This window comes from Choloepus didactylus, chromosome 27, assembly GCF_015220235.1.
Source record: "Choloepus didactylus isolate mChoDid1 chromosome 27, mChoDid1.pri, whole genome shotgun sequence".
Lineage (NCBI taxonomy): Eukaryota > Metazoa > Chordata > Mammalia > Pilosa > Megalonychidae > Choloepus > Choloepus didactylus.
The window spans coordinates 11437001-11452412 of record NC_051333.1 but is presented as its reverse complement, the minus strand read 5'-3'; the positions used below and the strand labels follow the sequence as shown (position 1 = coordinate 11452412).

The 15412-nt window shown below is 50.5% G+C and overlaps 1 protein-coding gene across 1 annotated transcript in view; it reads left to right on the top strand.

The window, feature by feature from the left end:
* Positions 1-15412, top strand: part of CEACAM19 (CEA cell adhesion molecule 19) — a 20659-nt gene extending 5247 nt beyond the window's left edge. The window contains exons 3-11 of the mRNA XM_037819212.1: positions 563-931; positions 7309-7459; positions 12502-12585; positions 12984-13033; positions 13874-13876; positions 14061-14128; positions 14698-14751; positions 15022-15024; positions 15317-15412. Coding sequence (XP_037675140.1) covers positions 563-931; positions 7309-7459; positions 12502-12585; positions 12984-13033; positions 13874-13876; positions 14061-14128; positions 14698-14751; positions 15022-15024; positions 15317-15412 — 878 coding nt within the window. The remainder of the gene's footprint in view (positions 1-562; positions 932-7308; positions 7460-12501; positions 12586-12983; positions 13034-13873; positions 13877-14060; positions 14129-14697; positions 14752-15021; positions 15025-15316) is intronic.

Genomic DNA, 15412 nt, shown 5'->3' with positions numbered 1-15412 from the left:
CTCAAAGACTGAGGTTTCTCCTTGGAAGGAGGAAAGATGCTCATGGAAGATGAAATTATTAGAATAGGGAGGGGGGCAGTAGAATCACAACCTCATCCCTGTTTTATATATGGAATTTTTTAGAATGTCAGGACAATGAGGAATTTATTTGTGTTTTGTTACTTGTTGAATCCCTAGTGCCTTGATATCTTGGAAGTGTATTGCATATCAAATATAATATACAATGTATGCCTGGTATTATGTCATATGTAACATATATGCCTGCAAGTATTGAATGAATGAATGAATGAATGAAGTCAGAGAGTCCAAGGGTTTAGAAACAGGGTACACAGCATCCCAGGGCAGAGAAAACTTCAGGGTCCAGGGGATGGTAAATCTGTGGCAATCGTATCTCTGTTCGCCATTCCTGCACCCAGGGCAGACATCACTAATCAATTCCAACACTGTTTCCAATGAGCCACACTCAGAGTTCTTGCCTTTAGATGAAGACCTATGGGGAGGAGAACATCATGGTCCTTGCCTGACACCCCACATCTCAGGCCTGCCCCCTAATTCCCCACAGCCACAATCTTGGCCATCTGGATCCCCCAAGACTCCTGGGCAGTCCTCCACATCCAGAAGATTCCAGAGCAGCCTCAAAAGAACCAGGACCTCCTCTTGTCTGTCGAGGGCATCCCAGATACCTTCCAGGACCTAAACTGGTACCTGGGGGAGGAGATCTCTGGCAGCACAAGACTCTTCTCCTACATCCCTGGGCTGCAGCGGCCCCAGAGGGACGGCAACGCCATGGGGCAGCGGGACATCGTCGGCTTCCCCAACGGCTCCATGCTGCTGCGCCGTGCCCAGCCCACGGACAGTGGCACATACCAGGTGGCCATCGCCATGAACACCTCCTGGACCATGAGGGCCAAGACTGAGGTCCAGGTGGCTGGTGAGTGTTGGCGGTTGGGGGAGGAAGTAGGGAGGAAGTGGGGAGGGGCATGCACCCTGAGGCCAGGCCCTGTGCAAGCGCCATTTCGTTTGACCCCTTCATTCATTCATCCATTCTGCATTTGTTATTTGAGCCACTCCTGTGCACCCAGCACAAGACTATTGTTTAACCTCCCCATGCAGTAACTAATCAAATCACCCTAGAATGCTTACCTAGTGCCAGAATCTGAGCCAGACCCTGGAGAATGCATCATCTCATTTATTCCTCCCATGATTAATTAATCAAATGTTTACTGAGCACCTACTGTATCCCTGGTCCTGAGAAATACACACCACTCAACCCTCACATTCATTAACCAAGTATTTATTGATGAACCCACTCAGGACAAGGTGTTGGGAATATGGGGTAGAAAATGGCAGGAGCTAACACACCTTGGGCAGTTGATACGGGCCAGGCATCATTCCAAGCACCTTCCCTCCAGTGGGGTTTCTTGAACTCAGCACTACTGACATTTTGGAATGGATAATTTTTTGTGGTTGGGGCTGGGCTGTACATTGTAGGATGTTCAGCAGCAGTCCTGGCCTCTACTCACGAGATGCTGAGACAACCTCCTAGTCACGACAAGCCAGATTGTCTCCAGACACTGCCAGCAAAATCACCCACATCCGAGAACCACTGTCCTATATTGACGCATTTTTACCTTAAAGCAATCCCATGAGGCAGGTGCTGTTATTGTCACCATTTTGCAAATGGCTGTGGGGAGAAATTGATGAAAGGACACTGTAGGGTTTTAAACTGGGGAGTGATTTGATGCAGCGTTTAACCCATCCATGTGGCATAGAGGGGGTGGAATCTCCATTTTTATCCAGGAGGGAACAGAGGCTCAAGCCAGGTAAGGGACCTTCCAATACCGGGCAACTAACCACGGCATCAGTGGCAGCGCTAGAATTCGAATTCAAGGCCACCTGAATCGGAGACACAGTGCTGCCTCCTAGAGATACTAAATTGCTCGCTTGTTTGTTCCTTCTCCAAACACTCCCAAGCACCTCCTCTGTGTCTGATCTGTGCTGGATGCTGCTGCAGACATGGCGGTGGGAATAAGCTATTTCAGGTGCTGTGAGAGTGGAGAAAAGACGGTTATTTCCAAACGGACCAGAGTGTCATCTTACATATGTTTGTGTAATCAAATTAATCAATGTTTTAAATAGAACTTTGACTATGTCAACTGTTTCCCTAAAGTCTCTCTGTTCAAAGTGTCTCAAAACCCGTTTTAATCTTCTCTGGGGGAAGAAAGTGCATTTGATTGGGGGAGCCTGGGTCACATGACATTGCCTGGTGAAAAGGAGTCTGGGAAAGTGAGTTTCTGGCCAGATTCATGAGGGGGAAGATTCCAGGGCTTGGGCAGCCTGAAAACTCAAGAAAGGTCCGGGACCTGTAAGTACTACGGCTGTCCCTGGTTTACAGATGAGGAAACTGAGGCTCAGAGAGGGCAAGTCAGTTGCCCAAGGTCCCACAGCTGAGCCAGTGGCAGAAGTTGGGCTCAAAGGGAGAGTCGGGGTCACAGCCGTTCATATCTTGCATCTTGTTCCCCCAAGGCCTGGGGATTCGGGGCCTTGGAGCAACCCTGCATGGGCCCCTCAGAGCCTCCCGGGCCCTCGGACACCCATGGCAGTTAATTCTGGACTCTGACCCCCCTTTGCTGACCAGGGTGCTTCATGCACCTTTCTCCTCTGCATTCTTCCAGCCACAGTGTGATGGTCCCCATTTTATAGATGGGGCAACTGAGGCCCAGAGGTTTGAGTAACTTGCCAAGGTCACTCAGCTGAGGAGCAGCAGACTCAGACCCTGAGCGCAGGCTGACTGTCTCCGGGCCCAGGCTTTTAGCCCAATCTTCTGCCTCATTGTTGACAACCACCATCAAGGACCCACTTGCCGGCAATACGATCTTTAGCCAAAGGGCCAAGCCCCTCAGGGCCTCTCCATGCCTGTAAATTGGGGGTGACAACACCATCTCCCAACAGAGCATCCTTATGAGGACTGACTTGGAAAATCCATGTGAACCTGCTGCTTTTTTTTTTTTTTTAAAGCACTTTCCAGATGTGATTGGAGCTAATTAAAGACCAGCCTGGATAAATCTGATCCATGGAAGAAGATCTGATTGGTTCTCTTTTAACAGAATCAAGGGTGGGTTGTCCCAGAGACCAGTGACAAGGAAATCCAAAAAGAAAGATTTCAGACCTGGAAGATGAAACAGAAAACGGGACTCGGTTCCAGTTACTTACTGCTCTGAAACAAACCACCCCAAACTTGGTGGCATAAAACAAGCACCATTTGATCATGGTCCTGATGACTGTGATCAGAAATTCAGACAGGTCACAGTCGGGATGGCTTGTCTGCTTTGTGGTATCTTGGGCCACAGATGAGAGGTTTAAAAAAAAAAAGGATGCAAAAAAAAAATTTTATTAAAGGCTGGTGTTGACTCAAAGGCTGGAGGCTGGAATCATCTGGAAGCGTCTTCACTCACTTGTCCGGTGGAGTTCTCGCTGGCTGTCAGCTGAGACCTTCCGCTGGGCCGCTCCACGTGACTGCTTGGGCTTCCTCGTGGCATGGCTGCTGGGTTCTGAGTCTGAGCATCTGGAGACCAGGCAGGAGCTGTAAGGCCTCTTCTGACATAGTTAGGAAGTCACACAGTGTCACCTGGTTACAAGTGAGTCACTAAGGTTGGCCCCGATTCAAGGGAGAGGGATCAGCACCCCATCACTTGACAGAGGGGCGCCAAAATCATATTGCAGAAGAGGATTGGATGGAAAATCCAGTGGCAGCCACCTTTGGAAAATGTAGTGCCCCACAGGCTCCCTCTTTACAAGCTCACTGTCTATAATTATAAGCAGAAGATCCTCAAGATTATTTAAAAGAACATACTCCATCACATGCATCAGCCAGGGTTCTTGCTGCAGCAACAGAAAGGGCTTCTGGCTGAGTTCAACAGAAAAGGAATGTGCCGCGGCATCTCCAGGAGGACTGGGAACCAGGCCTGGGGGACAGCATCAAAATCAGGCCGTATCCTGGAAGATTCTGGTGTGCAGAGCACAGCGCGCGGGCCCGGGACGGAGTCAGCTGGCTGCCAAGTGGGTCTGAGGCCCAAGCCCGCCTGTGCCGAGGCTGGAGGGAGCCAGGAAGGAGAGGGCGGCACGCCGTTATCCGGGGCTCTGCTTCCTTGGAAAGAGAAGCCCGGGATGTAGCTGGGCAGAGGCCTGCCCAACATAAAGGCGCTCCTTTGCAGCCCCACCTGTTGGGCAGCTGACTTAAACGTGTCTCACAGCTTCTGTGTTGACCAAACACAACAACACTGCTGCCGTCGTTGAGAACCTGGGCAATTTCACGTGCAAAATTCTCTTGAGAGAAAGGGAGGTCTGGCTGAACAGGGATGGTGGGTGCCAACGGCAAGCAGCCATGGGCTGAGCAAGCTCTTAGGCCACCTCCATCTGCACCGGGCTGGCTGCCTTTGTCGGAAACTCTCATTTGATGATCACAGCAGTTCTGTAAGGAGGGGCTATTTTCTTTCACTTTACAGAGGAAGAAACTGTGGTTCAGAGAATCCCACACCTACCAGTGGCAGAATCAGGATTCAAACAAACACACCTCCCTCACCTATGGGCTTTGCATCCTAATTAACTCAATGACTTAGACATTGTTGGAGAAAACAGAGGCAAATAAAGTAACTGTAACAATAGTAACATAATAGTGAAATTGATTGTACCTACTATGTGCAGGCACTGGCTAAGGGCTTTTTATCTTCCCATAACTCGATAGTATAGGGACTCTTCTCAGCCCATTTTACAGAGCCTGAGCTCTTCACTTCTGTGAGCCTCAATTTCCTAATTTGTAAAACAGGACAGCGACTCCCCACTCCACAGTTCTGTATACTTTTGCTCTACTCCACTCAAGTTCCTCATACTTGGCATTTCCGGAAAGCAGTATTTTTTTTTTTTTTAAGCTGTGAAATGTTTCTGAGAGAAAACTGGGAATAAATTCACTCATTTGTTCAAAAAATAACCACTCGGTGCCAAGCCTGGTGCTGGATGGCCCAACCTAAAGGGAGGCACAGGGTGTATGCACCAGGCTACCTGTGATGGATAAAAGAAAACCCACTCCAGCTGGCTTAAATAGCAAAGGGAAGCATTGTCTTTTATAACTGAGAACACGTAACAGGAGGTGGGCTTCAGGCACAGTTCTGTCAAGCCTCTATTCACTCGTCTCTGCCCTTCTCCATAGGCTGGTGTGGTTCTCAAGCTGGCTGCCCTCGTGATGGCAAATTGGCTTCACTGTTCACAGGTCTCACAACTCCACAGCCACTTCCGAAATGAGGGATCTCTTTTTTCTAACTCTGAATGACAGCCCTTCCCTCCATTCCTATTGAACCAATCCAGAGCATTTACAAGGAAACCCAGGGCTCTGATTGGCTTAGGCCTGGCTTGCTGCCTGTCCCTGATCCAATCGCTGAGACAAGGGGGTGGGGCGGTGCTCATTGGCACATGCTCGCGAGAGGCCCTCCCAGAGCCCACCTATGCCTCCTGGAGGCCTCCCGGAGGCTTGGGTGGAAGGTGCCCGGGAAGCTCCCACCACGTCTGCTCTACCAACGTTAATCAGCCAACGGCATAATTAAGGGAGTAAGCTATGAAGGGAAACTACGTGCGACGGGAGGCTCCCTGGTCCAGGTGGTCAGAGAAGGCTTCCCTAAGGCAGTGACATTGGAACTGGGAATGAGTTGGAGTTAGAGAGGGTGGGGAACAGTGTGCCAGGCCGAGGGAACAGCATGGGCAAAGGGGGGAGCTCAGAGTAAGGAAGGGAGTCAGAGATGATGAGGCTGCAGGTGGGGTAGCAGGGGCGAGTGTGAATTGGTGTTGAGGGGCAGGAGGGCTGGGAGGCTCCCCAAGTCCTCAGAGGCAGCCTCAGCCTCGCCCCGTGGCCTGAGTCATTTGAGGAAGTCATTTAATTTCCTCCCACCGTCATGGGGATTAAATCAGGTAGCAAGGGCAAAAGTTGCTAACGTAGTGCCCGGGAAAGGGAGAGCCTTCCTATTCTATGTGCAAACACAGCCCCTCAGGGCCTTGCTTTCCTTATCTGCAAAACGGGCCTAACTTAGCTCTGCCTGGAATTGTGGGGCCGATTCCCAAACAGAGCATACAAGGGAAGCCTGGATACACAGGATCCCCTTCCTCCCAGTGAGAAGACTAAATTTTAAAATGGGTTTTGGACACTTTGAACAGATAAACTTTTAAGAAAACCACTGAAATAGTCAAAGGCTGACTTTTAAAATACTAATTAATTTGATAACCTAAATATATATAAGACGACAGACGCACTAGTCCATGTGGAACTAACAGTCTTTTCTCCTTTCTCACAGTGCCTGGAATAGCTGATCCCTGCGCTTTGAGGGCACCCAGGACACAGGCGGGTTTTTCGGAAGCTGACGGGGTGGTCATTAGGCCTGCCGGTGCCCGGGTTGTGGCACCTGCACCACACTCGCCGTGAGCCCTTGCACAAGGCAGTTCATCGCTCTGTGCCTCGGTTTCCTCATCTGTAAGATGGCACAAAACCTATATTGTTCAATAAGTGGAAGAACATTATACACACACACACACACACACACACCTTTATGTATATATGTGTGTAGATGTGCCCCGTGTGTGTGTGTATATATATACATAGACTTATTCAGTCTTCACAACAACCCTATGAAGTAGGTATTCTTATTATCCCCATTTCACAGATAAGGAAACAAAGGCCCAGAGGTGAGTAACTCGCCCAAGGTCACACAGCCAATAGGCATCGGGGACTTGAGCCCCAGCCTTCTGGCCCGAGTCCAAGAGCCAAACTGCTGAGAAAGACTAGACAGGACAGGGTCCAGCTTGAGATTCAAGTTGGGAAGCCCCCCGCCAGGGGATGGAAGGATGGGAGTCACGGTTGGTCCCAAATCTGGCACATCAAGTTTGAGAATCCCGTGAGCCCCTGTATCCCTCCCCTCAAAACACAACCCAGACCCTCATCGTTTTGCTGAATGGACACAGGCGACACACACTGAGCTGGGGGGCAGCAGGCTGCTGGGGGTGGGGGGCGATTTGTGTTGTGCTGAGGGTGGTGACGGGGACTTCGTGATCGGGGGGAGCTGAGGAGTTCCTTCTGGGACACTTTGAGTCTTACTACAGTGGCATCAACCAGACAGTTGAATACCCAGGACCGAAAAGCATGAGGACGCTCTGGACTAGAAGTAAAAAGTCCCTCCTCAGTGCTCCGTGGATAGTCATGATGCAGTGTGGAGGTGGGGAGAGCCCTCATGAGACTTCATTCTGTCCCCTCCCTCTCAGGCCCCTCAGAGCAGCCTAAGGAGCTGCCTGTCACACACTGGCCCGCAAATGCCGGGATCATGGCTGCCATCATCATCGGATCTCTAGCCATGGGGACCCTCCTCGTCGGCAGCATCACCTACCTCCTGGTGGCAAGAGGCTGGAGGGGCCAGAGCCACAGGTACAGGGACCCAGGACCCTCCCTCCTACCCTTCTGTCCTCTCCCTGTCCCCTCTCAGATCCTGTTCTGGTTTTGCAAAATACCAGAAATGGATTGGCTTTTATAAAGGTGGTTTATTGGGTTACAAAGTTACAGTATTAAGGCCATAATCGGGCACCTTCATTGGAGAAAGGCCATTGGCATCCGGAAAACCTCTGTTAGCTGGGAAGGCACGTGGCTGGCATCTGCTTGCTCCCAGGTTGCGTTTCAAAAATGGTGTTCTCCAAAATGTCAGTGTCAGCTTTCAACGACTGTCTTCAAAATGTCTCTCTAAGCTGTGGCAGCACTGAGCGCCTTCTGTCTGAGCTCTTATAGGGCTCTGGTAAACTAATCAAGACCCACGTTGAATTGGCAGGGCCACACCTCCATGGAAATAATCCAGTCAAAGGTATTACGCACAGTTGGGTGGGTCACATCTCCGCGGAAAAAACCTAATCCAAAGATTCCAACCTAATCAACACTAATATGTCTGCACCCACAAGACTGCATTAAAAAACATGGCATTTTGGGGGACATAATACATCCAAACTGGCACAGGTCCCATTGATTCTTCAAGTCACATCAATCTGACTCAAATCGTGGGACTCCTGGGGTGAAAAAGATCTCTCCAGCCTGTATTAGACAGGATCCTGCCCTGCAAAGAATAGAAAATCTGCCCTTCAATTGCTTACCAAAAAATAGGAAATGTTTGTCCTACGTAGCACATTTGCTTAGTTATGACTGGAACCAGAGGCTGAATTCTATCAAGAAGCTCCTCCCTACACCTTTCAACTCTGCTTTTGCTTATGGTGGCTTCATTCCCAAGTGGCTGTCCCCTTGCGGTGTGACAAGCTGCTTCCCAGGGGCCCCAGGCGTATATCCATCCCAGCAGCTCAGACTCCCCGGAGGAAAGAGGACACCTTCTTTGTGACAGTTCCAGCAAAAGCCCCAGAGCTACTTCTCATTGGCTTAAGTTAGGTCACATGTCCTTACATGACCCAATCACAGTGGCCAAGTCTTTGATTGGCCAAACCTGGGCCATTTGTACAGGGCCACACCCACCTCCACATGGCCATGTGAACTGAGAGTGGGAGGTTGGTTCCCAAAGGAAAACAGATGCTATTACCAAAGAAGGGAAATGAACAGTGGACACACCAAAGCAACAGATGATGCCTAGGTGTGCGGAGAGAGAGAGAGATGGGAGCACTTTACCCGAGAGGACATCCCTGATCATGAAAATTTCCTTCCTTATGAGATCAGCCCTTTAGAACTTTCTTTCCTGACCATGGTTCTGAGTTGGTTGCAGGTAAGATGTCTAATTTTTCTGCCACCCAAAAGCAACCAGAATATGAAGGCAGCAATTTTGTCCCCCAGTTCCCAGCTCTTCCTTTTATGATGTAGTTTACTGACTGTCATCATTCTACTGGTCCTTCTCCCAGTACTTTCCAATTTAGGGGTGGCAAATAACTTTCACTTCCCAGTCCAACTCTGATCAGTAGATGTTCAGGCAGGCAACATGCAGGGCCTACCATGTGCCCAGCACTGTTCCAGGCACTGGAGAGCTTGGCTGGGAAGGATTCTGAGTTGAGCGGTATTCCTGTTTGCTAATGCTGTCGTTATGCAAAATACTAGAAATGGATTGGCTTTTATAAAGGGGGTTTATTTGGTTACACAGTTACAGTCATAAGGCCATAAAGTGTCCAAGGTAAGGCATCAACAATCGGGTACCTTCGCTGGAGGATGGCCAGTGGTATCTGGAAAACCTTTGTTAGCTGGAAAGGCACATGGGTGGCATCTGCTTGCTCCCAGGTTGCATTTCAATATGGCGTTCTCCAAAGCATCAGCTTTCAACGGCCATCTTCAAACTGTCTCTCTAAGTTGCAGCACTAAGTTCCTTCTGTTTGTCAGCTTTTTATATGGCTCCAGTGATTTATTTAAGACCCACCCTGAATGGGTAGGGTAACACCTCCATGGAAATTATCCAATCAAAGTTCTTGCCCACAGGTGATTGAGTCATAGCTCCATGGAAACACTCAGTCAAAGGATTCCAACAAAATCAACACTAATACATCTGGCCCCACAATATTGCATTAAAGAATATGGCTTTTTCTTGGGGACAAAATATATACAAACTGGCACAAGTGAGAAAGGATGCTGTGAACAAATTAGCAACATCTGCCATGGTCCTGTCAAAGGAAGTGGAGGCATATACACCATCCCTGCTAGTGTTTGTCAAGGACCTTCTTAAACCTGATCTAAATTTATTATCCCTGTGGAATCCAGTTTGTAAATGCCAAAAGTGTTTTCTTAACCTCTGTGGGGTCAACCCACTAATGACAGTATGGGTTCTTTTAAAGGATCACATCTCATTGAGCTTGTGGTCAACCACTAAGTTGAGTTTTTTAAAACAAAACAGAACAAAACAGGATTTGTATTTGTCTTTGCACATTTTCAACCTAATGCAAGATGTTGACTTCATCCCTGTTAAAATTCATCATTTGTTTATCATTCCAGTGGGTGAAAATTGTCTCAAGACCTGATTAGTCACCCAGTGAAGTAATCATTTGTTTCTATTAGAACCTTTATGTAACAAGTAATCACAAACCCTAATTAGATTGACTTAAGTAATATGGAAATGTATTAGATTGTGTAACTGGGAAGTCTGAAGCTTTGTGAGTTCACAGACTGGTTTGATCCAGCAACTCAAAAATACTAACCATGACCCAGTTTCCTTCAATCTCTTGGCCGATTTCCTCAGTTATCAGCTCATCCTATGGCTTTTCCCTGCCTGATCACAAAATGGCTGCCAGGAGCTCCTGGAGCTTATGCTGCGTTGTCCACATCTAGAAAGCGTCTCCCCTGAACCTTTCTCCCACCCCTCAAACACACACAGATAATGAAGGAAAATCCTGAGCTTAACTCTGGGCCAATTTAGGTCAAGGCCCACCCTATATAAACTGAGGTTAGAGTCATGCAGTGAATTGATTGGTTTGTATCTGGATTACACACATTTACCTTAACCAACCACTATGGCAAGGGGGTGGGGTTATGCAAACATGCTAGGACCAATCAAGGCCCACCCTGGGAGCAGGAAGTCATTAAATCACCCACACCATAGGGATTAGAAGGGAGATTAGAAGAAAGAGGGGGCAGGCAATGAATGCTGGGAGCACAGCCAAGAAATGTCCACTCCACCCTCCACCCCATTTATGTCACACAAGCTTGATGGACTTGCCCTCAACGACATCCCCAGGTCCCTGGTGAAAAATTCACCATCACCAGTCCAAAGGAAGTGCCCTGGGTCATGAATAGAATGTTCCAGATAGTGATGAAGATCCAGAGACTTGTAAAGAAATACCATGATGCTCGTGACGGTGATAAATACATCGCAGCCCGTCATGACTTAAACAGTAGTTGGACATTTATTACCTCATTTGATCATCACAAAAACTGCTAATGAGGGTTGAGCAGAGTTGGCAGGCTTTTTCTGGAAAGAAAAAGATGGCAACTGCTTTCAGCTTTGAGCTCCAGTCTCTCTCACGTCCACTCAATTCTGCATTCGTAGTGTGAGGGCAAGCTGGGACAATTCATGAAAGAATGGGTGCGGCCATGTTCCAAGGAACTTTACTTACAGACACTGAAATGTGCATTTGCAAATTTCATGGACTATTACTCTTCTTTTGATTTTTTTTCAACCGTATTAGAAATGTAAATTCTTAGCTCACGGGCTAGACAAAAACAGATGTTGGGGCAGATCTGGCCCCAGGGCCGTAGTTTGCTGACCCAAGAGAGAGCGGAGGTTATCACCCGGCCACCCCCTGACAGAGGGGGGAATGGAAGCTTAGAGAGGTGAGGTTGTTTGCTAAATGGCATGGAGCTGGCCCGGGAATGGCCACCCAGAATTGGAACCCAGGCCTGGGTGACTTGTAAGCTCCTCATCCAGAACTAGAGCCCACGTGTCCTGACCCTCAGATCAGCTTTCTTTCTACCACGGTCAGTGATTCTTAAAGAGCTGCTCCCCAGCACTGGTGTTGCATTAACAACACAAAATTACACAGAAGTATTTAAGGGTAAAACTTACTCTCAAAACCATTCAGGAAAAAAAATTATGCATGAGGATGGAGAACGAGAGAGAGGACAAATGGTAAAGGAAATAGGATTTTTAAAAATAGGCGAATCTGGGTGAAAAATATATGGACATTCTTTGTCCTAGTTTGCAACTTTTTTATAATTTGAAATTATTTCCAAATAAAAAGGGTTTTTTTAATGTTTAATGATTTTTTTAAAATGTATTGAATCACATGGTGAAAAAATTATTACCTTTTCTATTCTCTGTTCATTTTTTTGATTATGGCAAAGCAAACGTCTCAATCAGGTTTGTGGGCTGCCAGCCCCTCTCTAGTGCTTGCTAACCTCGCCCCCACCACCCCCACCCCCGTTTTACAAAGAGAAAATCTGCAACATTATCAAGCTACAAGTTTGAACCATTGTTTTGCTTTCCTTTATTTGTTTTCCCTGTTACTTTCTGTGTATGCCTAGTGCTGATTTTTCTTTTTTTTCTCCATTTGCAACACCATAGCTTCCTAACAGCCTCCAGGGCTCACCTGGTGGTCTGTTCACCCATTTGGCAGCCAGGGAGACCAGCAGGGCCCTCCCAGGCTCCCCACCTGGCACCGTCACCCCCCTGACCTCATCTCCCCCTCGGGCCCTCTGCAGCAACCCCTGGCCTCCTTACTGTCCCTCTAACATACAGGCCTGCTCCTGCCTCAGGACCTTCGCAGAGGCTGTTCCCTCTGCCTGGAACTCTCCTCCCGTGCCTTCTGCAGAGCTCACGCCCTCACGCCTTCAGGCCTTTGTGCAAAGGCCGCCTTCTCCCAGCGTCTCCCCAGATCAGCCTCTTTGAAACTGCACACATGCCCCCTCCCCGCTCCGCACCGTTCCTTCTTTGTTTTCCTACACAGCGGCTTTCACTCCCTGCTGTCGTATTGTGGATCGTTTATCTGAATTCCCTCTCTCCCCCCTAGAGTGGCCGCTCCCAGAGGACAGGGGTCTCTGTCGGTCTTGTACCCAGCTGTGTCCCCAGCACCTACAATGCCGCCTGGCGCGTGGTGAGTACTCCGCAAATATTTGTCAAGTGGGTTGACGAATTTGCTGTAGGGATGTCAAGTGTACTTTTTATATGAGGGTATTTAAATAAGTCAATTTTAAGAAAAATGTTAGAGAAATCATAAAACAGGTGGAGGCAGCAGAATTGTTTTGAAGTCTGTGTAAGTGGTGACATTTGAGAAACACCCCTCTTTGGCATGAGGTGACAGCTGGGGAAACTGAGGAAGGGCTGTGTGGCTGGGAGTTTTGGGAGGAGAGGCTTTGGTGGGTTGGGACAGGCCCCAGGTCTGCTCTGGGGCAGGTTTCATCGTCCTATTTGGGGCCTGGTGGCCTTTCCAGCTTCTCGTGATATTTTTCTTTTCTTTTCTTTTTAATTTCCATTCCCGCCATTTTCCCCCAGGCTGATGAAGGCAGACAAGCCAGAGCTGGGCCCGAGTCATTATGCTGCTGGTAAGCCAGGGTCCTGGGTCCCACTCCCGGCTCTCCTCACGGCTGGTGCCCCCATCACCACAAACCCCCTGTTCCCACCCGCTCAGGGGTCTCCCAGTCACTTGCCTGGCCCAGCCCTCCCCAGGGCCCCTAAAGCCGGCCCTCGGTGTCAGAGCACATGGGCCCCGACCCTAAACCTGCTTTTCCTCCCCATCTCAGTGGCTGGCAGCCCCAGTCACCACCCCACTCCCCTGGGCCACACCCGGCGGCTCCCTGTCCTGCAATCCCCACAGCCCATCATGCTCTGGTCCTGCCTTCCACGGAGAGGCCCGTCCACCCCCACGGTCACCACCCAGCCCAGGCTCCAGCACCCGGCTTCCTCGCTGGTCTCCCAGCCTCCAGGCTCACCACCAGGCCATCCTGGGCAGGGTGCTTTGAAAACTCTGCCCCTGCCCCTCTTCTGCTCAGAGCCCCTCCATGGCTCCCCAATGCCCTTAGGACGATGCTCAGGCTCCCAAACATGGCTTTCAAGGCCCTTCCTGAACTGGCCCCTGCTGTCTTCCTTGGCTTCATCTCTCACATGTAACATACCCCCAACCCTCCCCAATCCCCCCCCAAAAAATGAAGAAGAGAAAAATTATGATCCTGAAGGGCCAAATAAATGTAGTTCCTCACAGGCCAGGCGCTCTCATGGCCAGGCCTTCACACACACTGCTCCCATTCCCGCCTTTGCAGGCTCAGATGAACCCTCCTCCAGGAAGCCCTCCCTGACTCTCACGGTGGTCAGGTGCCCCTCACTGGGTTCCCAGAAGCCCCAAGTTTCCCTACCCCACCCTAAAAGGGGATCATCACTGTCCACAGATGGTCTGTCTCCCCTGGCCTGAGAGCCCCAGAAAGGCAGGGCCGGGGCTGTCTTGGTCACTGCTGTGTCCCCAAGCCAGGGCTGGGCAAGAAAAGGAGTTTGCAGGAATGTGGGTTGAATGAATGAATGAATGAGTGCCATCAGGCAGCCAGAGTGGGCCTGTGGGCCATCTCTCCCCTGCTTCAGGTGACATCTACGAGGTGATGCCATCCCCAGTCTTCGTGGGGTCCCCCCTCGGTGACAACCCGGCCATGGTGAGTCCCCCCCACCCCCCTCAAGCCACCTTGGAGAGGCCCCTCCCTGCTGAGTGTCCTGCAGCACCCTGGGGTGCCTTGACACCCAGCTCGGGAACCGCAGCTCTCTCTACAGGATTCTCCCTATTTAAAAAATCATAAGGAAAAAGACTGGCCAGAAGCAGCAAAACACAACAGTATTTGTCCCTGGGGTTTGGAGGACAGCGAGTGGGTTTCTTTTCTTTTCTATTTGGAGGCTTGATAAAAACAAGTTAAGTTAAATTAGAACAGAAATTTTAAAAGTTCAGGCTAAAAGCTTATAACCAGTGGTGTCAACGGGGTCAAAGATCACAGGTGTGGGGGGGCTGGGAATTAGCGGGGTGGGGGGCCCTCTGGACGGAGCCCCCCAGGAAGATGGCACCTTCCCACCTGTTTTTAGGAAGACACTGAGGGGCGGGGAGGGTGATTCCCCTCGCCAGGGGCCAGGCAGTCAGGGAGCGGGCAACGGGGACTTCAGATCCAGGTCTGTGTCAATGCCAAAGGTCGAAGGCTGGAGGGCGGCCTGGCCCACCCGTGTTGTTTCCTTGCAGCCCCCGCCCCTGCCCCCACCCCTGCGGCCCAAGCCGGAGAACCATCCCTACCAGGTGTGGACTTGTGAGGTGTGGGGGGCTGTCCGGGGACCCCGGGGAGCCCCAGGGCCTGGGCGGAGAGGGGCCAGGTTGAGAAAGCCCAGGGGAGGGGGCCACTGTCCTCACCTCCCCATCCCTCCCCCCATTCTCGGGTCCCCGGTTCCCGGGATAGCCCGGTCCAGCCTCGCTGAGGAGCCCTGGGACCATCCCTTCCCTCAAGGCCTTGAACTTGCCCGGGAGGAAGTGAGGCCCAGAGAGGGAAAGGGCTTGCCCGGGGTCACACAGCAAGTCGGGGCCTGGGTCTGAGTCCCTCTCCACCCCCTCCTGTCTGCCCTCCTGGTTCCCTGTCTACACCTGTCTCTTTCTCTGCATGTTTCTCAGCCTCTTTCTGCGTCTCCATCTCTTGATCTCCATTGCTGTGTCTGCCTCTTCTTTTCCCTCCCTTCCAGCGCTGCCATGTCTCCGAGTAGTTTCCTCGCAGTCTTTTTCGCTGCGGTCTCTTCCTCTCAGCCTCTCCACCCCCCCCCCCCATTATCACCCCTCAGTGACAGCTCCTCTCCCGTCTCCCCTCCCCTCCCAGGAACTGCTAAACCCCGACCCTGCCCCTTACTGCCAGCTGGTGCCGACCCCCTGGCCGGGCCAGAGGGGAGAAGACAAAGCCCCCGGCCTCTCCTAG